Source organism: Bos grunniens, chromosome 16, assembly GCF_055505025.1.
Source record: "Bos grunniens cultivar Pamir isolate PY7600 chromosome 16, Bosgru_T2T1.0, whole genome shotgun sequence".
Lineage (NCBI taxonomy): Eukaryota > Metazoa > Chordata > Mammalia > Artiodactyla > Bovidae > Bos > Bos grunniens.
The window spans coordinates 80486882-80508985 of NC_141180.1; the positions used below are offsets into that span (position 1 = coordinate 80486882).

General features: G+C 53.0%; 1 protein-coding gene across 11 annotated transcripts in view; it reads left to right on the top strand.

The window, feature by feature from the left end:
- The window catches only part of PIK3C2B (phosphatidylinositol-4-phosphate 3-kinase catalytic subunit type 2 beta), a 77800-nt gene that overhangs the window by 39707 nt on the left and 15989 nt on the right, over positions 1-22104 (top strand). For 8 of the 11 annotated variants that reach the window (XR_015143792.1, XM_086345674.1, XM_086345678.1 and 5 more), the window contains 11 exons: positions 2602-2769; positions 3195-3306; positions 4331-4473; positions 5664-5852; positions 6992-7085; positions 7223-7317; positions 7980-8160; positions 8851-8958; positions 15079-15171; positions 15982-16111; positions 19936-20072. Coding sequence is in view for 9 of the 11 variants with exons in the window: in XM_086345674.1 (XP_086201800.1) it covers positions 2602-2769; positions 3195-3306; positions 4331-4473; positions 5664-5852; positions 6992-7085; positions 7223-7317; positions 7980-8160; positions 8851-8958; positions 15079-15171; positions 15982-16111; positions 19936-20072 (1450 nt within the window). In the remaining 2 variants the exon portion in view is untranslated. Of the gene's footprint in view, positions 1-2601; positions 2770-3194; positions 3307-4330; positions 4474-5663; positions 5853-6991; positions 7086-7222; positions 7318-7979; positions 8161-8850; positions 8959-15078; positions 15172-15981; positions 16112-19935; positions 20073-21884; positions 22032-22104 lie in introns of those variants that run through there. The other 3 variants (XR_015143793.1, XM_086345676.1, XM_086345679.1) reach the window with 2 other exon arrangements.

Below are 22104 nucleotides of genomic sequence, written 5' to 3' on the forward strand. Positions count from 1 at the left end.
CGCTCAGGGAGTTTGTTGCTCCCCCAGCTTCACTTTCCCAGATTGACTTATCTCTGAGTCCTTATGTACAAAGCAGAAGATTTAAGAGATTGAGGAGGTTCCTTGGTGAGGCCACGGGGTGCTGAAATAGGTGCATGGAGAGCCTGGAGGTCTGGGAGAGGTGGGCCATTTTACGGGTGGCTGAAGGGGGACAAGCAGCACGGAGGGCAGCCCCTGTCTCCTGTCGTCACACTTTTACGGTTCTTAGAGCAATAAAGGGGGAAATACAGTTCTCTGATTAAGCAACCACCAGGGCAGGAAAGTCTCTTTGGAGGTGGAGGATGGCTGCATTAAAAGGCTCCCGAATTCCATCATCCCCTTGGGACTCTCTGACTCACTTACCACTGCTGCTAAGGGAGGGGTGCGTTACAGTGCTCTGGCCCAGGCAGACCCCACAGTGAGCCGTTCCCTGCAGAGTGTCAGAGGCGTGGAAGCAGCCCAGCATGTCCTGCCCTGGGCTGCGTGCCCTGTGGCCTCATCCCGCTTCCTGAGTCTCTGCCTCAGACCCCAGGGGGCTGGTCTCCTGCCTAGAGCCTTGTGGAAGGGGTTGTCTCAGTGCTGCCCCTCCGGGTCGCCCTTGGGCACCTTCCCGATTAAGACCAAGGTGCGTGGGAAGGCGTGCTACAGTGTAGGGTTCAGAGCACTGGCTTGGGGTGCCACCATCCTCTCCTCCCTGCAGGTCCCACCTTGGGCAGGTCATTGAGTCCAAAATGGATGGTGATACGGCCTACCCTATAGGGTTGTTTGAGAGCAGTCGAGACATTGCCAGTAGTTGCTTGGCATGATACCTAGTGCACGATAGACGTTTTCTTCTTTATCATCTTTGTCGTGTTTTGAGCTGGGGGAGCCCTCTCAGTTCCAGTTTCTCTGTTCCAAGTGACTGGCGCAGTGACTGACACATGAAGATGTTTGTGCGTGAAAGGACTAAATGTGTAACTCAGTTCCAATGCAGTAACCACAGTGTCACACAGAAAAAAGCACATAGTCTACACACATGTCACACACGTGAAGCTCTGTTCCCCTTTTCACTGATAAGGAAACTGAGGCACAGAGGTGTGAATAGCTGGCCCAGGTTGGGAGAGGCAGAACCAGGACTGGAAGGGCACATCCCAGGACCCCAGCCGGTGGGAGCTGGCCCCTGTGCCATGCTGTTGAGGGACGGGTTGCGGCTCACCTACTGGTTGTCCTGACTGACCCCAGGTGACGGTCCATGGGGAGATTTCAGAACACCGGATATACCCAAGGGGCGAGGAGAAGGGGGCCTTGGCTGGGGCCAGACTTGCTGGTTTCAGTTCAGAAAGTTTCCACACTCCACTTTTCCTCTGGGTGCCCAGCTGGAAGCCTCTTCTTGGGTGAAAAGAAAGGATCGGGACTAGCTCCGTCTCCTCTCTGCTGTGGGGCCAGCCGGTCCTCTCCCCCACTGTAGTGTGGGGATCAGCTAACTCTCAAAATAGGCCCAGCAGCCTGGCTCTGCCCCTGGCCTGGCCTGGCATGTGTGCTGGCTCCTGGAGGGGTCCTAATTATAGCTGTGGGCCCCCGGGGTAGGGACGGGGCAGGGCCCTGCCGGTCTCTGGCAGGGAGGTGGGAGTGCTCCGCTTAGGTGGAGGTTCCCCCAGGAGTGAGGGGCACAGTGGGGGGAGCTGCTGGTCATGAAGCTGCTCACCACGGGGGTGGCCGCCCTGCCTCTGTGTCCTCGGGCATAGAAGCTGCTGGGCCCGGGGCTGGCCAGAAGGGTGTGACAGCATGGACTTTGGCCCCGGGACAGCTTCCCCGAAAGGTAATGCAGGTCCTCCCTCTTCCCACAGCTCCCCTCCCCTTCCCCCTCACCCCACCCCAGGGCCTGCTCCTGAACTTGGAGGGCGCGGCTGGGTGTGGTGTGACTCAGAAGGGGAGCAGGCGGAGACCATCTGGGTCCCCCGGGGCTTCTGTGCCTGACTTCTTCGGACCCTGCCGGTTGCTTTCTCACTACCCGGGGGCAGGGAGGAGCCTCTACTTTTTATTCTTTTGGTTTTCAAAATGTTGGGGGTGAGAACAAATTATTTGGGCCTGGTGGGTTAGGAGAAGAGGGGGCTGGGGAGGGCTGTGTGGCGGTGGGTGGGGGAGTCAGTGGGAGGAAGAGATCCTGCTGCTGCTTCCTGGTGGCGGGGATTGTTCAGTGGAAAAGGACTGTGGGTCCGTTTCAGCAAGTGGGTTCTTGGGGACCCTCTGCAGAAGTCCTGAAACTCAGGAAGGAGTGCGGCAGACTGTTTGGGTCATGTTGTCACCTGAACTCTAGGTGGCTCTGGCTCAGTGAGTTCTGTCTGGTCACAATGAGGGGCCTCAGAGTCCGAAGACGTTTGTCTGACTCTCCCCAGAGGCTGCAGAGACTGATCTGTGGACTGTGATCCCGAGGGCCTTGAGGGAAGTTTTGCCTCCAGTCTGGGGTCTGTCCTGGTTCTGCAGGAAGGCTTCCCCAGGGAGCACGTGGGAGGCGGAGCCCTCAGCCTCAGCCTGCCGTCCTGCCGCCTGGCCCTGGAGGCCACAGGGGCAGCACTGGCTGATCTGGTTTCCTGTCCTCCCTAGGATCTGCTTCCCTGTGCAGCTGAATCGGCTGCCTCGGGAGACCCTGCTGTGTGCCACCCTCTACGCTCTGCCCGTGCCCCCGCCGGGGAGCTCCTCGGAGGCCAACAAGCAGCGGCGGGTGCCCGAAGCCCTGGGCTGGGTCACTGCTCCGCTCTTCAACTTCAGGCAGTATGTGGGCCCAGGGCACCAGCTTGGCCTTGGGTGGAGGAGGGCCTAGGCAGAGGTGTAACCAAGGAAGCTACTGGGCAGGACTCATGGCCCAGGACTGGTGGGAAGGGGCAGGGAAATGCGTGCTCATGTAATGCCATCTGGTCTTATCATTGGAAGGATCTCAGAGGTCCTCCAGTCCCCCTCTCTAGCTCATGAAGGCATCCACCCCAGGTGTGGTGAGCTTAGAAAGGCTTCCTGGAGAGAGTGGGATTTTTTTAGGGCTTGAAAGAAGGAACAGGTGGTGGTCTAGGGAGAGAATGAGAGAGAAGAGTTGGGCAGTGGATTCGAGCAGAAAAGGCAGATTTTTGGATGGGGAAGCAAGAGGAAAACCATGTCCTTAGCCACTGGGTTTGTTGGCTCACCCCCCATTTCATCTCCCTTAGAGTCCTGACCTGTGGCCGGAAGCTTCTGGGCTTATGGCCAGCAACACAGGAAAGTCCCAGTGCCCGCTGGAGTGCACCTAATTTCCATCAGCCAGATAGTGTGATCCTGCAGGTGAGAGCCCAGCCTGTCACTCCCACCCTCAGGCCCCTCCAGAGGTGGCTCCAAGGCTCCCCCGGAGGTCTGGGCTGGGGCGGTAGGAGAGCATGCGGAGCTGGGGCATGGGGTGATGTGGCGGAGGCTGGAGCAGAGAGGGAGGGCTGTCTCTGTGGAGTCCGTGTCCTGTCTCCTGGAGGTCACCTGATTTCAAGGAGCCCGAGGCGGGATTTGAGGCCCTTGCCAAGCACGGCTCAGCTCCTCAGGGCCCCTTGTGATGAACTCTATTAGTAGGCTGAGCCATCCCCTCTTGGTGCCCGTGGGGGGACCCATTGTCTGGACAAGGGAGGAGTCAGGTCCAAGGTCTAGTTACCACTCTCCGGCTCCACTGTGGTCACAAGATGCTTTGGTATGGAATATGGGATATCAAAGTGGATACAGAATGAAAGCTCCAAGAGGCAGGCATTTTTATCTGTCATATTTACTACTCCGTACCCAGGGCCTAACGCTTGGCGTATATTAGGTTTCGATAAGCATTTCCTGAATGAAAGAATGTGGAACTCCCTTTGAGGACGGTCTCCCTGGGCTCTGACATCCGTTATAGGAGGATGAACATGGCAGCACAGAGGAAGGGGACGCAGCATTGCGGCCTCAGAGTTGGCAGGGCCCTCGCCTCGCATGTGGTCCCAACTTCCATCAGGCGGTACCCGCCAAGACTGAAGACTCCCCAGCCTAATCACACATCTGTGCAGAGCTCTGGCCTGGGACCAGTCCCCTCACCTAGACGCATCTCAGCCCAGTCTCTTCCTCACTTGACCATTTTTCTTTCTGTCTCTTTGTTTCCTTCTCATTTTTTGCTGGAGGTTATAGCTGGAAGGGACTGTAGTGATCACCAGCTCCAACAAGGTTATTTTACAGACAAAGAATCTGCGGGAGGGAGGGAGGGAGGGAGGGAGGGAGGTGGGCATGTTGGCAGGTGAGAGCGAGTTGGAGCCACCCAGTTGTGGTTCTCTCTCCTCACTTTCCCAATGTCACCCTGCAGATTGACTTTCCCACCTCGGCCTTTGACATCAAGTTCACCAGCCCTGCTGGAGACAAGTTCAGCCCCCGCTATGAGTTTGGCAGCCTCCGGGAGGAAGACCAACATGTGCTTAAAAACATCATGCAGAAGGAATCCCTGCACTGGTGAGGCTCAGGGCATGCCCCGCGTGTGACTCAGGCCTCCAGTGAATTTCTCGGCTTTCAGCTGACCTCCCAGTGGGTCCCTGCCCTCCTGCTCTGGGAGGCGAGGTGGGCTGGTGTGGGCATTGATTGCCACCTGGGCGGGAAGTCATGGAGACAGGGCTCTGCAGCCCCTAGAGCTTTTTCAAAAGCTGAGGAGAGTGGAGAGCTCAGAGTGAGGGTTTTAGATCTGGGAATGCCCCTCCCCACAATGGGCACTTGACCCAGGATCAGCAGGCCAGGAGCACCAGAGCTCTGCCCACTGCAGAGGAGCTGAGGGCTGTTTGCTGTCCATGGGGGCCGCTGGGCCTCCCACTGTGCCCCCACCTGCTGCCCCTGCCACACCCACAGCCTTGGTGTTTCTCTGGCCCTGACACTTTCCAAAGAAGATCTGCTCCCAAGGCAAGCTGGCAGCTCTCAGGGGTCTGTGAGCCCAAGCTGATCTCACCCTGGGGGCCACTTCTCTCAGCTGGTGCAGAGGAGCTGGAGGAGCCATGGGGTCTGGGCGCTCCCTGGCTTGTCCTCTCCTGTACCTCTCTGGCTCTGGCATGGCCCTGCCTGTGGCAGCTGAGGAAATGAGAGAGCTGGAGCTTCTCTTGCTGGCTCCTGTCCCATCGGGGCACTCCCCTCCCCCTGCTGACCCCTTACTCATCCGCCCCTCAGCTCCCTCCCCCATTGGACACCAGATCTCAGGCTCGGGAGGCACTCGGGCTGGGCTGGCCCCCACCCCACCCCCCCTCGGCCCCAGAGGCCTCTCAGCTGCCTTGACCCTGGCATGGGGACTGCTGCCCTCTGGTGGCTCTACTTGGGAGATGCCCTCGGTGATGCCCTCAGTGCGCCCTCAGGAGGGGCAGCCGATCCTGTGCCATTGGCCCGGATGTCCCTGAGATTTGGAGTCTGGCCCCCAAAATTTGCTTCACACTTTGCAACCCCTTAGGGATAGCGTCAGACACGACCAAAGCGACTTAGCAGCAGCAGCAGGGATAGCGTCTGCCTTCCCTATTCTGACTTAAGGGCTCTTGGGTGTAGCCTGGAGGGAGGCGTTCACAGCGCCCCTTGGGTACTAGTCGGCGCGCGCAGCGTTCTCTCAGAGGCCGGCTCCCTGCAGACAGCTGGCCCCACGCCCTTTCACCGCCCTGCACCCCCACCCCCAGGCTCACGGATGCCGACAAAAAGCGCCTGTGGGAGAAGCGGTATTACTGCCACGCGGAGGTGAGCGCGCTGCCGCTGGTGCTTGCCAGCGCGCCCAGCTGGGAGTGGGCGTGCCTCCCCGACACCTATGCTCTGCTGGCGCAGTGGACCCCCATGAACCACCAGGACGCCCTGGGGCTCCTGCACGCCACGTGAGTCGCGACACCCACCTTTCCCGACCCAAAGTCCTGCCCAAGCCAGCCTGCGGCGCTGGAGTGAGCTGTTCTGAGGGGGAGTGGTCACGTGGGCGTGGAAATTCAGGGCTTTCCTACTGTTTCTCCACCCCATGTTATACTCCTCATTCTTCTGTTTCTCCACCTCATGTTATACTATGAACATTTTCCAAACATACAACAAAACTGAAAATAGTGAACATCCATATTCCTACCACCTAGATTCTAACCTGTAGCATTTATTACATTTGATTTATTGTATATGTACTTCCATCAATATATCCTATTTTTATATGCATTTTGAAGTAAATTGAGACATCGTAACTCCTTCCTAAATTCTTTAGCAAGCATATCATTAACTAGACCTCAATGTTTATTTACAGTTTTTCCTTTGAGATAAAATATACATATAAATAAATGCCCAAGCCTTATGTGTACATTTGCTGAGATTTGATGTATGCACACACCTGTTTAACCCAAATCTTATTACTTAGTTCTACTTTTGAAGCCATCGCTTTCTTCTTTCCGCTAGGGACACAGGCTTCCAGTCTCAAACCCCTAGATGGTACCCACTGTTCTTGGCTTATTTTCTACTACTCTTAGTAATTAAAATGTATCTAAGCCATGCATTATACCTTCTGGCCTTTTTGAGGCAATGGATTTGCTAATCTCTGCTAAACTAATTCTGGCTAGGTATACTGGCTTATAGTGATCTCTGTTATTCACCGGACAAGTTTTGCATTAAAGGATGGTACCAAGAAGTGATGGCACTTTGACTCTCATGAGGACTCTTTGATGATGGGAATTTCTAGCAGAGTGGGAATTAAGGAAGAGATCTTTGGGAGTGGGTTTGAGGACTTTGTCTCATTTTCTTTAGCTCATACAGGGAATGAGAGTGACTTCCATGGCCTCAGGCTGACTCTAACTGTGGGCTGGGATGTTCTCAAGGATTGCAATCCAGAAAAGGTGCTTAGGACTCCTAGTGGCTTTGGCAAATTCTGGAAGTCATTACCTTTTCTCCACCCATGCCTCTGAGGCCCCGGTGTGAGGGTGCTTGCTCACTCCTGTGCCTCAGACCCTGGGACTGGATTGTCAGCGTTCTGGGCTCTGTTTTGCAGGTTTCCAGACCAGGAGGTGCGTCGCATGGCTGTACAGTGGATCGGCTCCCTCTCCGATGCCGAGCTGCTGGACTACTTGCCCCAGCTCGTGCAGGTGGGTGGGCTGGCCTTCCCTCCAGTTCTGATGGTCCCGCCCCCGGGACCCCAAGACAGACTGTATTCTACAGGGATATTGCTTGGTATAGAGTACGGACAGTCAACAAAGCCCCCTGTCCCCTGTCTCCCACCCAGGCCTTAAAGTATGAATGCTACCTGGACAGCCCCTTGGTGCGCTTCCTCCTGAAGCGAGCGGTCTCTGACTTGAGAGTGACTCACTACTTCTTCTGGTAAAACTGTGCAGAAAGGGGAGAGGTAGACTTGTCTCCCTCACTTGGGAGTACTTTACTTTCAACCTGCAGGGTAGGGGCTTCCTGGGTGGCGCTAGTGGTAAAGAACCCGCCTGCCAGTGCAGGAGACAAAAGAGACGCAGTTTCGATCCCTGGGTTGGGAAGATCCCCTGGAGAAGGAAATGGCAACCCACTCCAGTATTCTTGCCTGGAGAATCCCATGGACGTAGGAGCCTGGCGGGCTGCAGTCCGAGGGTTTGCAAAGAGTCGGACACCACTGAAATGATTTAGCACTGCCAGGTGGGGAGCTGAGCCATCTGGGTTGCAGTATTTGGGCCAGCACCTTTTCCTCAGGGGGGTCTCAGCCCACCCCTATGGTAAGCAGAGTGGGGTCATCCCTGGCCCTCCCCTCCACCCTCATGTGGCAGAAATATACAGGAGAAACCAGATGCATGAGGCCTTTGAGCTCTACTTAAAAACAGCATGGGCAAGCTGAGAAGTGGATGAACACCTCTGTATCAGTTTTACACCCAGAGTCTGTTTTCCGTCCCAAATTTGGGGTGGGTTTTCCAGGGAGTTGGAGCTGGGCCTGGCCGTTCCCCAGCCCCCTTGCCTGTGGTCCCTTGGGTGTTCTGATTGCCGCGCTTCCCTTTGCCGGATAGGTTGCTGAAGGACGGCCTCAAAGACTCTCAGTTCAGCATCCGCTACCAGTACCTGCTGGCCGCCTTGTTGTGTTGCTGTGGCAAGGGGCTGAGAGAGGAGTTTAACCGCCAGTGCTGGCTTGTTAATACCCTGGCCAAACTGGCCCAGCAGGTCCGGGAGGCTGCCCCGTCTGCACGGCAGGTGAGCAGGGCGAGGCTGCCTCTGCCCTATTCTGGTTCTGGGCCTCTGCAGCCAATCGTAACTTCTCAGGCCTCCTGACCAGCAGGATGGCACTTGACCATCACTGGTGAGGGGCTGGAAGGAGGCTACAAACCATGGGAGTGTTTTCTTTGGCTTGCTAAGTATTAAAATGTCTATTTAACTGTTTGCCTTAAAGGCTGAGCCAAGTTGTATCAGTGCTTCACCACACAAGAGCGCCCAGCCAGAGGGGCCGAGGGAGGGCGAAAACCCAGTCATCCTTTGTCCACTGCGCAGTGAGCCTGTTCCAGGACCGCCAGAGGGGGCACCTTTGTGTTTGTATGACGGGCCTGTATTAGGCCAATATTAGGGATCCTGGTTGCTAACCTTTAAAAATTGGGAGATGATGAAGTCTAGATTATTGGCTTCCTCTGGCCACGGCCCAAGGGACAGCTCCTCCTTGGCCTGCGGCCCCCGTGAGCCGTTCTGCCATTCGCTCCGTCTCTGCAGGTGTGGCCTGGCGCTGGCCCGGGCAGGGATGTGGGGGTGGTTTTCCTTCATCGTGGTCTGCAGGAGGCTGTCCACACCTCTCTGGTGATTATTTCCATACCAGCTGCTACTGGGCACCCGCCCGGGGAGAGACCTGACTTCGGTGGAGCCTCCGGCCCTCACCCCACCCCGCTCCCCCCACAGGGCATCCTCCGTGCCGGCCTGGAGGAGGTGGAGCAGTTCTTCGTCCTCAATGGCTCCTGCCGCCTGCCCCTCAGCCCCAGTCTGCTGGTTAAGGGCGTCGTGCCCAGGGTGAGTGACTGCGGGTGTGGGGCTCTCGGAGTGGGGAGGGCTCATGGAAGCAGGGTCCTCACTGACCTAGTTACTGAGAGAGACAAGGAAGAGAGGCTTATGTGGAGCCTCTTCCCAGCCCTGACATGTGTGGTCTTTCACCTGAAGCTGTGTGGTGTGGGTGTGTGGTGTGTGGTGTGGGTGAGTGTGTGGTGTGGGTGAGTGTGTGGTGTGGGTGAGTGTGTGGTGTGTGGTTTGGGTGAGTGTGTGGTGTGTGGTGTGGGTGAGTGTGTGGTGTGGGTGAGTGTGTGGTGTGGGTGAGTGTGTGGTGTGTGATGTGGGTGTATGGTGTGGATGAGTGTGTGGTGTGGGTGTGTGTATGGTGTAGGTGTGTGGTGTGGGTGTGTGATGTGTGGTGTGTGGTGTGGGTATGTGGTGTGGGTGTGTGGTGAGTGTGTGTTGTGTGGGTGAGTGTGTGGTGTGGGTAAGTGTGTGGTATGTGATGTGGGTGAGTATGTGGTTGGGTGTGTGGTGTGGGTAGGTGTGTGCTGTGGGTGTGTGGTGTGTGGTGTGGGTGAGTGTGTGGGGTGGATGTGTGGGGTGTGGTGTGGGTGAGTGTGTGGGGTGTGGTGGGGGTAAGTGTGTGGTGTGGGTGTGTGGTGTGGGTAAATGTGTGGTGTGGTGTGGGTATGTGGTATGTGGTGTGGGTGTGTGTGTGTTGTGGGTAAGTTTATGGTATGTGGTATGGGTATGTGGTGTGTGGTGTGAGTGTGTAGTGTGTGGTGTGGGTGAGTGTCTGGTGTGTGATGTGAGTGAGTGTATGGTGTGTGATGTGGGTATGGGTGTGGTGTGTGGTGTGTGTGTATGTGTGGTGTGTGTGAGTGTATGGTGTGTGGTGTGGGTAAGTGTGTGGTGTGGGTGAGTATGTGGTGTGTGGTGTGGGTGTGTGGTCTGGGTAAATGTGTGGTGTGTGGTGTGGGTGTGTGGTTTGTGGTGCGGGTGAGTGTGTGGTGTGTCGGGGTAAGTGTGTGGTCTGGGTAAATGTGTGGTGTGTGGTGTGGGTGTGTGAATGTGTGTTGTGGGTAAGTTTGTGGTATGTGGTGTGGGTGTGTGGTGTGTGGTGTGAGTGTGTAGTGTGTGGTGTGGGTAAGTTTGTGGTGTGTGGTGTGGGTGTGTGGTATGTGGTGTGGGTGAGTGTGTGTTGTGGGTAAGTTTGTGGTATGTGGTGTGGGTGTGTGGTGTGTGGTGTGAGTGTGTGGTGTGTGTTTTGGGTAAGTTTGTGATATGTGGTGTGGGTGTGTGGTGTGTGGTGTGAGTGTGTGGTGTGTGTTTTGGGTAAGTTTGTGGTATGTGGTGTGGGTGTGTGGTGTGTGAGTGTATAGTGTGTGGTGTGGGTGAGTGTGTGGTATGTGGTGTGGGTGAGTGTGTGGTGTGTGGTGTGGGTGAGTGTGTGATGTGTGGTGTGGGTGAGTGTGTAGTGTGTGGTGTGGGTGTGTAGTGTGGGTGAGTGTGTGGTGTGGGTGAGTCTGTAGTGTGTGATGTGGGTGTGTGTGTGGTGTGGGTGCGTGTGTGGTGTGGGTGTGTGGTGTGGGTGTGTGGTGTGTAGTGTGGGTGTGTGGTGTGTGGTGTGGGTGAGTGTGTGGTGTGGGTGAGTCTGTAGTGTGTGGTGTGGGTGTGTGTGTGTGGTGGGGGTGAGTGTGTGGTGTGTGGTGGGGTGTGTGGGTGTGTGGTGTGTGGTGTGGGTGAGTGTGTGGTGTGGGTGAGTGTGTGGTGTGGGTCAGTCTGTAGTGTGTGGTGTGGGTGTGTGTGTGGTGGGGGTGAGTGTGTGTTGTGGGTAAGTTTATGGTATGTGGTATGGGTGTGTGGTGTGTGGTGTGAGTGTATAGTGTGTGGTGTGGGTAAGTTTGTGGTGTGTGGTGTGGGTATGTGGTGGGGGGTGGGGGGTGTGGTTTGTGGTGGGGGTGAGTGTGTGGTGTGGGTAAGTTTGTGGTGTGTGGTGTGTGGTGTGGGTGAGTGTGTGGTGTGTGCTGTGGGTGAGTGTGTGGTGTGGGTGAGTGTGTGGTGTGTGGTGTGGGTGAGTGTGTGGTGTGGGTGAGTGTGTGGTGTGGGTGAGTGGTGTGTGGTGTGGGTGAGTGTGTGGTGTGTGGTGTGGGTGAGTGTGTGCTGTGGGTGAGTGTGTGGTGTGGGTGAGTGGTGTGTGGTATGGGTGAGTGTGTGGTGTGTGGTGTGGGTGAGTGTGTGGTATGTGGTGTGGGTGTGTGATGTGTGGTGTGGGTGAGTGTGTGGTGTGTGGTGTGGGTGAGTGTGTGGTATGTGTGTGTGGTGTGGGTGAGTGTGTGGTGTGTGGTATGGGTGAGTGTCTGGTGTGGGTGTGTGATGTGGATAAGTGTGTGGTGTGTGGTTGGGTGTGTGGTGTGGGTGTGTGATGTGTGTGTGGTGTGTGGTGTGGCTGGGTGTGTGGTGTGGGTGTGTGGTGTGGGTAAGTATGTAGTGTGGGTGTGTGGTGTTTGGTGTGGATGAGTGTGTGGTGTGGGGGTGTGGTGGGGGGTGTGGGGTGTGGTTTGTGGTGGGGGTGAGTATGTGGTGTGGGTAAGTTTGTGGTGTGTGGTGTGTGGTGTGGGTATGTGGTGTGTGGTGTGGGTGAGTGTGTGGTGTGTGGTGTGGGTGAGTGTGTGGTGTGTAGTGTAGGTGAGTGTGTGGTGTGGGTGAGTGTGTGGTGTGTGGTGTGGATGAGTGTGTGGTGTGGGTGAGTGTGTGGTGTGGGTGAGCGTGTGGTGTGTGGTGTGGGTGAGTGTGTGGTGTGGGTGAGTGTGTGGTGTGTGGTGTGGGTGTGTGATGTGTCGTGTGGGTGAGTGTGTGGTGTGTGGTGTGGGTGAGTGTGTGGTGTGGGTGAGTGTGTGGTGTGGGTGAGCGTGTGGTGTGTGGTGTGGGTGAGTGTGTGGTGTGGGTGAGTGTGTGGTATGTGGTGTGGGTGTGTGATGTGTCGTGTGGGTGAGTGTGTGGTGTGTGGTGTGGGTGAGTGTGTGGTGTGGGTGAGTGTGTGGTGTGTGGTGTGGGTGAGTGTGTGGTGTGGGTGAGTGTGTGGTGTGTGGTGTGGGTGAGTGTGTGGTGTGTGGTATGGGTGAGTGTGTGGTATGTGGTGTGGGTGTGTGATGTGTGGTGTGGCTGAGTGTGTGGTGTGTGATGTGGGTGTGTGGTGTGGGTAAGTATGTAGTGTGGGTGTGTGGTGTTTGGTGTGGATGAGTGTGTGGTGTGGGGGTGTGGTGGGGGGTGGGGGGTGTGGTTTGTGGTGGGGGTGAGTGTGTGGTGTGGGTAAGTTTGTGGTGTGTGGTGTGGGTATGTGGTGTGTGGTGTGGGTGAGTGTGTGGTGTGTGGTGTGGGTGAGTGTGTGGTGTGTGGTGTAGGTGAGTGTGTGGTGTGGGTGAGTGTGTGGTGTGTGGTGTGGGTGAGTGTGTGGTGTGGGTGAGTGTGTGGTGTGTGGTGTGGGTGAGTGTGTGGTATGTGGTGTGGATGTGTGATGTGTGGTGTGGGTGAGTGTGTGGTGTGTGGTGTGGGTGGGTGTGTGGTGTGTGGTGTGGGTGAGTGTGTGGTATGTGTGTGTGGTGTGGGTGAGTGTGTGGTGTGTGGTATGGGTGAGTGTCTGGTGTGGGTGTGTGATGTGGGTAAGTGTGTGGTGTGGGTGAGTGTGTGGTGTGGGTGTGTGTGGTGTGTGGTGTGGCTGAGTGTGTGGTGTGTAGTGTGGGTGTGTGGTGTGGGTAAGTATGTAGTGTGGGTGTGTGGTGTTTGGTGTGGATGAGTGTGTGGTGTGGGTCAGTCTAGTGTGTGGTGTGGGTGTGTGTGTGGTCTGGGTAAATGTGTGGTGTGTGGTGTGGGTGTGTGGTTTGTGGTGCGGGTAAGTGTGTGGTGTGTCGGGCTAAGTGTGTGGTCTGGGTAAATGTGTGTTGTGTGGTGTGGGTGTGTGAGTGTGTGTTGTGGGTAAGTTTGTGGTATGTGGTGTGGGTGTGTGGTGTGTGGTGTGAGTGTGTAGTGTGTGGTGTGGGTAAGTTTGTGGTGTGTGGTGTGGGTGTGTGGTATGTGGTGTGGGTGAGTGTGTGTTGTGGGTAAGTTTGTGGTATGTGGTGTGGGTGTGTGGTGTGTGGTGTGAGTGTGTAGTGTGTGGTGTGGGTGAGTGTCTGGTGTGTGATGTGGGTGAGTGTATGGTGTGTGATGTGGGTATGGGTGTGGTGTGTGGTGTGTGTGTATGTGTGGTGTGTGGTGTGTGTGAGTGTATGGTGTGTGGTGTGGGTAAGTGTGTGGTGTGGGTGAGTGTGTGGTGTGTGGTGTGGGTGTGTGGTCTGGGTAAATGTGTGGTGTGTGGTGTGGGTGTGTGGTATGTGGGGGGGGTGAGTGTGTGTTGTGCGTAAGTTTATGGTATGTGGTATGGGTGTGTGGTGTGTGGTGTGAGTGTGTAGTGTGTGGTGTGGGTGAGTGTCTGGTGTGTGATGTGGGTGAGTGTATGGTGTGTGATGTGGGTATGGGTGTGGTGTGTGGTGTGTGTGTATGTGTGGTGTGTGGTGTGTGTGAGTGTATGGTGTGTGGTGTGGGTAAGTGTGTGGTGTGTGGTGTGGGTGTGTGGTTTGTGGTGCGGGTGAGTGTGTGGTGTGTGGGGTAAGTGTGTGGTCTGGGTAAATGTGTGGTGTGTGGTGTGGGTGTGTGGTATGTGGTGTGGGTGAGTGTGTGCTGTGGGTAAGTTTGTGGTATGTGGTGTGGGTGTGTGGTGTGTGGTGTGAGTGTGTAGTGTGTGTTGTGGGTAAGTTTGTGGTATGTGGTGTGGGTGTGTGGTGTGTGGTGTGAGTGTGTAGTGTGTGGTGTGTGGTGTGGGTGAGTGTGTGGTGTGCGTGAGTGTGTGGTGTGTGGTGTGGGTGAGTGTGTGGTGTGGGTGAGTGTGTGGTGTGGGTGAGTGTGTGGTGTGTGGTGTGGGTGAGTGTGTGGTGTGTGGTGTGGGTGAGTGTGTGGTGTGGGTGTGTGATGTGTGGTGTGGGTGAGTGTGTGGTGTGTGGTGTGGGTGAGTGTGTGGTGTGTGGTGTGGGTGAGTGTGTGGTGTGGGTGTGTGATGTGTGGTGTGGGTGAGTGTGTAGTGTGTAGTGTGGGTGAGTGGTGGTGAGTCTGTAGTGTGTGGTGTGGGTGTGTGTATGGTGGGGTGAGTGTGTGGTGTGGGTGTGTGGTGTGGGTGTGTGGTGTGTGGTGTGGGTGTGTGGTAGGGGGTGTGGTGTGTGGTGGGGGTGCGGTGTGTGGTGTGGGTGTGTATGTGTGGGGTGAGTGAGTGGTATGTGGTATGGGTGTGTGGTGTGTGGTGGTAGTGTGTAGTGTGTGGTGTGGGTGAGTGTCTGGTGTGTGATGTGGGTGAGTGTATGGTGTGTGATGTGGGTATGGGTGTGGTGTGTGGTGTGTGTGTATGTGTGGTGTGGGTGTGTGGTGTGTGGTGGGGGTGAGTGTGTGGTGTGGGTGTGTGGTGTGGGGGTGTGGTGTGTGGTGGGGGGTGTGTGTGTGGTGGGGGTGAGTGTGTGGTGTGGGTGTGTGGTGTGTGGTGTGGGTGTGTGGTGGGGAGTGTGTGTGTGGTGGGGGTGAATGTGTGGTGTGGGGGTGTGGTGTGTGGTGGGGGGGGGGTGTGTGTGGTGGGGTTAAGTCTGTGGTGGGGTGTGTGTGTGTGGGGTGAGTGTGTGTGGGCCTAAGTGTGGCTGGGTCAGGCTCTGTCGTGGTGATGCCGAGGCTGAAGGCCCGCTGGCGGTCTGTCGTCTGTCCAGCCCTCCCCTGTGCCCCGCGGTGTTCTCGGTGCTTCCCTTTGATGTCAGGTTTCACCCTCACCACTCTCGTGAAGTCAGTACTGTGAGCCCCGTTTTAGAGGAGAGTATAGACGGGACACCTGATTGCCAGCAGTCATGCAGTGGAGCAGTGGAGTGAACGGGAGGGGTAGGAGGTCAGGCGCAGCAGCTGAAGCCCTAACACACTAGACGGGGTGAGGGCGACAGGAAGGCAGAGGAGGGTGGGCCCGCAAAGGCCTGGGGAAACGGTGAGCGGCCGCTGCTGCAGCACTGGGGCGGCCACTTTCCCGCCTGGGCTGGGCCGGCCTGACCCTCACCACTACCCTCTCGACGGCGGCAGGACTGTTCCTACTTCAACTCCAACGCCGTTCCCCTCAAGCTCTCCTTCCAAAACGTGGACCCACTGGGCGAGAACATCCGTGTCATCTTCAAGGTGAGGACCCCCTCTCGAGCCTGGTGGGGTGTAGGCAGTAGAGAGGAGAGGAGGGAGTCCAAGGGGGGGCAGGAACAGCCTCAGGGCCCTTCTCGTCCTACTAATCGCGCTCATGCTGCTGCTATAGTGCATGAAAGACTATCGGCTGAAAGAGGAAACAGATGGACTGTGTGTGGGCCCAGAGAACTAGGAACAGTGTTGGAATGTACAGGGAGGCAGCTGACAGCCTGTGTCAGAAGTGTTTTCTAGAAGGCCAGCAAGGGAGCGGATAAGGTGCTACCCTGCTTGTCCCGGGTTTTCAGGCTGAATGACTGTGACAGGCATGCTGAGGGGGAGATTCATGTATCAGGTACAGGTTGGACTTAGAAGAATCTTGAGGTCCCTCTAACTGGTCCATCCCTGATTCTGAGGAATAGATATAGCCTCAGAGCACACAGTCCAGGGGGGAATGAAAGGCATGAGCACGGCTTAGTCACATACATGTGCTGTATGTAAGCTCCACCGAGGTGTAAACTTGACTTGGATGGTTAGGAGGGCTGCATGAAGGAAGGGCCCCAGACTTGGCTTCAGATGGGGGTGTGGGGTCGGGCAAAGACCACAGTAGCGCAGGGATAAAGTGTAGCTGTTGGCCCCTCTCTGGTGTCTGGCCTGGTGGGAGCTGGGTGAGCAGGTGCAAGGCTGAGGTGGGGAACCGGGCAGTGCCTGGCCTCTGTAGTCTGGGCCGCGGTTGCCCTCCTGGGGGAGCTGGGGCCTGGTGTGAGCTGGGGGAGGTGAGCGAGGTGGTCCTGGTCACTGTCTTCCTTCATCCAGTGTGGGGACGACCTTCGCCAGGACATGCTGACCCTGCAGATGATCCGCATCATGAGCAAGATCTGGGTCCAGGAGGGCCTGGACATGCGCATGGTCATCTTCCGCTGCTTCTCCACCGGCCGGGGGAGAGGTCAGTCAGGGGTGGGTGGGGTGATGGCTGGGCAGCTGCTGTGGGGGGCGTCCTTGCTTAATGCCCTTCTGCTGTTCCTTAACATGAACTTTGTGCTTCTCCAGGAAAATGAAAAGGGCAGGATTATTCCGTTAGAAGCTATGGAACAGCATAAAAATGAAGGCAGAGAGACATAAAATAAAGCAGACTTGGAGACATAGCAACCATGTATACTGTGTAGACTTTGGATTCTGATTCTAACAGACCCAACTGTGGAAAGATATTTTTTCAGACAGTTGTGGGAAATTTTCATATAGATTGGGCTAGATCAGATCAGATTAAAGAATGTTAAATTTTTAGATTTAATGCCAGAATTATATCCTTGTTAGTTATACTTGGAATACTTATGAGTGAAATGACATGTATGGGATTTACTTAAAAATACTCCAGATGGGATTGAGGCAGGAGGAGGCTGGAGGTGAGAAGAGGGAAGCAGGGCTGGGTGATTGAAATAGATGAAACAAAATTAGCAAAGTGTTGATAATTTTTGAAACTGGGTGATGGTTATGTGTGAGTTCATGATACGATTTCTTTACTCTTACATGTATTTGGAAATCCCATAATAAAAATTAAAACAATAAAAGATTATGGCTGTGAGCTGGGGAGACCACAGAGTCACAGTGTGGAATATGAAAGCAGGGGAACATCTTTCCCCTTAGTATATATATATTTTTTGATTGAGCTATAATTCTGCACAGTACTGTGCCACGTGTATACATATACCCCCTCTCAGTCTTCCCTCCCCCGGCCCCTCATTCCGCCTTCTAGGTCGGCACAGAGCCCTGAGCTGAGCTCCTTGTGCTGTCCAGGAGCTCGCACTGGCTCTCTGCTTTACACACGGCAGTGTGCATGTCTGTCCAGTCCCCAGGTCGTCCCCTGCTGCCTCCATTCTGTGTCTGTGTGTGTTTCTGCCCTGCAAACAGGCTCATCTGTGCCATTTTTCTAGATTCCACAAATATGCCTTATTATACATCTGTTTTTCTCTTTCTGATCTACTTCCTTCTGTATGACAGGCTCCAGGTCCATCCACTTCTCTACGAATGACCCAGTTTCGTTCCTTTTTATGGTTGAGCAGCTTTCCGTTGTGTATCCGTCCCACATCTTCTTTACCCGTTCATCTGTTAATGGACATTTAGGTTGTGTCCGTGTCCTGATTATTGTAAATAGTGCGGCGATGAACGTTGGGACACGTGTGTCTTCTTGAATTATGATTTTCTCAGGTCATATGCCCAGTAGTGGGCTTACTGGGTCATATGGAACCTCCATACTGTTTTCATAGTGGTTGTGTCAATTGACTTCCCACCCGCAGTGTAGGAGGATTCCCTTTTTTATGCCCTGTCCAGCCTTGATTGATTGTAGGTTTTTTAACTTTGACCAGTGTGAGATGAGACCTCATTCTGGCTTTGACCCAGAGTTCTCTAATAACTAGTGGCGCTGAGCATCTTTTCAGGTACCTCTAGGCCATCTGTATGTCTTCTTTGGAGAAATACCTATGTAGGTCTTCTGCCCATTTGTTGACTGGGTTGTTTGTCTTTTTGATATTGAGCTGTATGAGCCCTTTTGAATATTTTGGAGATAAATCCCTTGTCAGTTGCTTTGTTTGCAAATACTTTCTCCCATTCTGAGGGTTGTCTTTTTATCTCATTTATGGTTTTCTTTGAGGTGCAAAAGCTTTTAAGTTTGGTTAGAGCCCATTTATTTCTTTCTGTTTTTAGTTTCATTACTCTAGGAAGTGGGTCAAAAAAGATCTTGCTGTGATTTATGTCAAAGAGTGTTCTTCCTGTGTTTTTCTCTAAGCATTTTGTCCAGTCTTACATTTAGATCTTTAATTCATTTTGAGTTTATTTTTGTGTATGGTCTTCAGTGTTTTAATTTCATTCTTTAACATGTAACTGTCTAGTTTTCCTGGTGCCAATTATTGAAAGAAACTGTCTTTTCACCGTTGTATATTCTTGCCTTCTTTGTCATAGATTAGGTGACCATAGGTGTGTGGGTTTAATCTCTGGGCCTGAAGTCAGGGAACCTGATTCCTCCAGCTCCATTTTTCTTTCTCAAGATTGCTTTGACTATTTGGGGTCTTTTGTGTGTCCATACAAATTGTCAAACTTTTTGTTCTGATTCTGTGAAAAATGTTGTCGGTAATTTGATAGTGATTGCATTGATTCTGTAGATTGCTTTCGGGTAGTAAAGTCATTTTCACAATATTGATTCTTCTAATCCGAGAACAGGGTGTATCTCTCCATCTGTCTGTGTCACCTGTCATTTCTTTCATCAGTATCTTACAGTTTTCTAAGCACAGGTGTGTTGCCCCCTTGAGTAGGTTTATTCCTGTTCTTTTTGTTGCAGTGATAAATGGGATTATTTCCTCAACTTCTCTTTCTGATCTTTTGTTGTTAGTGTTTAGGAATCTAAACACTAATGCAGGATCTTTCTGTGCATTACTTTTGTATTCTGCAGGTTTACCAGATCCATTGATGAATTCACAGGCGAATTTTTACTTCTTTTTTAAGAAGTAAAAAAGAAGTTTTACTTCTTTTCCAATCTGGACTCCTTTTCTTTTCCTTCTCTGACTGCCATGGCTAGGACTTCCAAAACTGTGTTGCCAGTGTGGACAAAAATAGTGGCAACAGTGGACATCCTGGTCTTATTCCTGATCTCAGGGGAAATGCTTTCAGGTTTTCGCCAACAAGAATGATGTTTGCTATGGGCTTGTCATATTTGGCCTTTATTATGTTGAGGTAGGTTCCCTCTATGGCCACTTTCCGGAGAGTTTTTATCACAAATCAGTGTTGAATTTTGTCAAAAGCTGTTTCTGCATCTATTAAGATGATCATATGGTTTTTCTTCTTTGTTAATATAGTGTAACACATTGATTCGTTTGCATATATTGAAGAATCCTTGCATCCCTGAAATAAAAATCCCACTTGATCATGGTGTGTGATCCTTTTAACATGTTGTTGGATTCTGTTTGCTAGTATTTTGTTGAGGATTTTTGCATCAGTGTTCATCATTGATTCTGGCTTGTAATTTTCATTTTTGTGACATCTCTGTCTGATTTTTTATCAGAGTGATGGTGGCCTTGTAAAATGAGCTTGGTAGTGTTCCTTTCTCTACAGTTATTTGGAAGAGTTTGAGAAGGATGGGTGTTAGCTCTTCTCTACATGTTTGATAGAATTCGCCTGTGAAGCCATCTGGTCATGGGCTTTTGTTAAAAGATTTTAAATTGCACTTTCAGTTTCATTACTTGTGATTGATCTGTTTGCATTTTCTATTTCTTCCTCGTTCAGTCTTGGAAGGTTGTACCTTTCTAAGAATTTGTTCATTTCTCCCATGTTGTCCATTTTGTTGGCATACAGTTCTTTGTAGTAGTTACTTATGACCTGCTGTATTTCTGTGGTGTAATTTTTCCTTTTTTATTTCTAATTTTCTTGATTTGAATCCCCTCACTGTTTTCCTTGATGAGTCTGGCTAAAGATTTATCAATTTTGCTTGTCTTCTCAAAGAACGAGCCTTTCGCTTCATTGATTTTTGCTATTGTTTTCTTCATTTCTATTTTATCTCTGCCCTGATTTTTATGACTTCCTTCTTTCTACTAACTTTGGGTTTTGTTTGTTCTTTCTCTAGTTGCTTTAGGTATAAGGTTGATCTTCCCCCTTATCATCAAAGTTTGTCCAAATGTCCTAGGGCTTAATTTACACGGACACATCCAGCAAAGCTCTTGTAGTCCTCTCTTGACAGATGTCTTTTCTCTGCACTGGAGAGTGACTCGGTGTCTCCCCTCACAGGGATGGTGGAGATGATCCCCAACTCTGAGACCCTGCGCAAGATCCAGGTGGAGCATGGGGTGACCGGTTCCTTTAAGGACCGGCCCCTCGCCGACTGGCTGCAGAAGCACAACCCTGGGGAGGACGAGTATGAGAAGGTAGGGCTGGAGAGGGGGTGAGGCTGGGGTGGGATGCTTGTGGCCTGGCGCCCTGCCGTGTTCCCCCAAGGCCTGCATGTGCACAGCGAAGGTGGCTCAGCTGTGCTGGGAGGGAAGAAACACTCGGTGGACTGGTGCCTCCCGGTGTCTAGAGGGGGGTCACATGCCCGATGTAAGCTGACCAAGCACATCCTCTGGTATCCAGCTGGGAACCCTTCCCTAAATTCCTCTAGTAGACTGAGTTTGGAGGAAAGGGTGCTGTTTCAGTCATGGGTCCTATTCAGGTCCTCCTGTGCCTTCTGAGGAGTCCAGTGATGCTTTGGAGAACAAGAGTTGGAAGGAACTTAAGATATCATTTTATCCATCTCCTCTTTTAATTAATTTATTTTTTTAATTGAAGGATAATTGCTTTACAGAATTTTGTTGTTTTCTGGCAAACATCAACATGAATCAGCCATAGGTATATATATGTCCGCTCCCTCTTGAACCTCCCTCCCATGTCCCCATCCCACCCCTCTAGGTCATTACAGAGCCTCTGTTTGAGTTCCCCGAGTCATACAGCAAATTACCATTGGATATCTATTTTATCCAACTCCTCTTTTTCATAGATGTGAATTAAGGTTCATTCAGTTGTTCCCAGTTATGGAGTTGGTTTGTGGCATGCAGGGTTGAGGGTAGATAGTGACACAGAGATGATGGAAAAGGTAGTTGACTTTCCTCGGGAGGGGCTTTCCTGGGTGGTAGGGCTTGGTGACCTGCTGGGTTTTGTGGCTGGTCCACAGCTTCATGGCTCTTGCCTCTGGGTCAGTCATGTTTAAGGGAGAGAGAGTAAGTCATAATCACCACGCTCCTAAGAGAATGACCTTAAACCAGAATGCTAATTTATGGGGATCTATATATACTGACTTTTCTTGACCAGTGCCTTTTATCCCTCAGGGAGAACCTACATGGGCAGCCAAATTATAATCAGAATGTTGTTTAGTGAACATGTAATTAGATGGTCTTCCAAGGCCGTGAGTGTTTGCGTTCCCCAGGGTTTAATTCCTGGCCTGCTGAGCTCTTTGTACTCTTCTTGGGCCAGTTCATCATCTCCTGTTACTTTATCCCCCCTTGCTGATGACTTCCAGAGCCATTCCCTCTTCCCTCTCCCCGCCCGATTGCTGGACCTCTGCTTGTGTTGACCTGTGTGTCAAACTCAAGTCAAAACTGAGCTTTCTGGCTCTCTTTGTCTTCTTGAAACCTGGTTTTGGTGAGTTTCCTGGGTGATAACACTCTCTGTGTGGTCTCCCAAGACAGAGCCGTGAGACTTCTGCTTTTTATTTTACTTCACCTAGCTTTACGCTGTGCTGGGTCTCCATCGCTGTGCGTGGGCTTCTCTGGCTGCAGAGCCGGGCTCTAGGGCACGTGGTCTTCAGCAGCTGCAATGGGCGGGCTCTGGAGCACAGGCTCAGGAGCTGTGGCACTTGGGCTTAGTTGCCCCGCAGCATGTGGAGCCTTCCCAGATGAGGCATCGAGTCTGTGTCCCCTGCATTGACAGGTGAATTCTTAACCTTAACCATTGGATCGCCAGGGAGGTCTGAGCCAGAAGTCTTCATGCCTCCACTCTGCTTTACCGAGCCCTGTTGATTCTGTTCCCCAGAGGCCTCTTGACTCTGTCTTACTTCTCACCACTTCTTTCAGCTGGTTGCTGTCTGCCCCCTGAACCACTGGAATGCCTCTCCTCTTCCCATTATCATTCTCTGCTTGATTTCTGAGGCTTTTAAAATAAAGTGTAAACTGCTAATATCACTCCTTTGCTCTCTGTTCTTCAAGGACTCCTTGTGTCCTAAGAGATGAGCTTATCGTCCACAACACTGCTGCAAAGCCTTCTGTAACCCAGCCCCGCCAACCCCTGTGGTCTCCTCCACCTCGCCTCCCCATCCACGACACTGCTGCAAAGCCTTCTGTAACCCAGCCCCGCTGACCCCTGTGGTCTCCTCCACCTCGCCTCCCCATCCATGACACTGCTGCAAAGCCCTCTGTAACCCAGCCC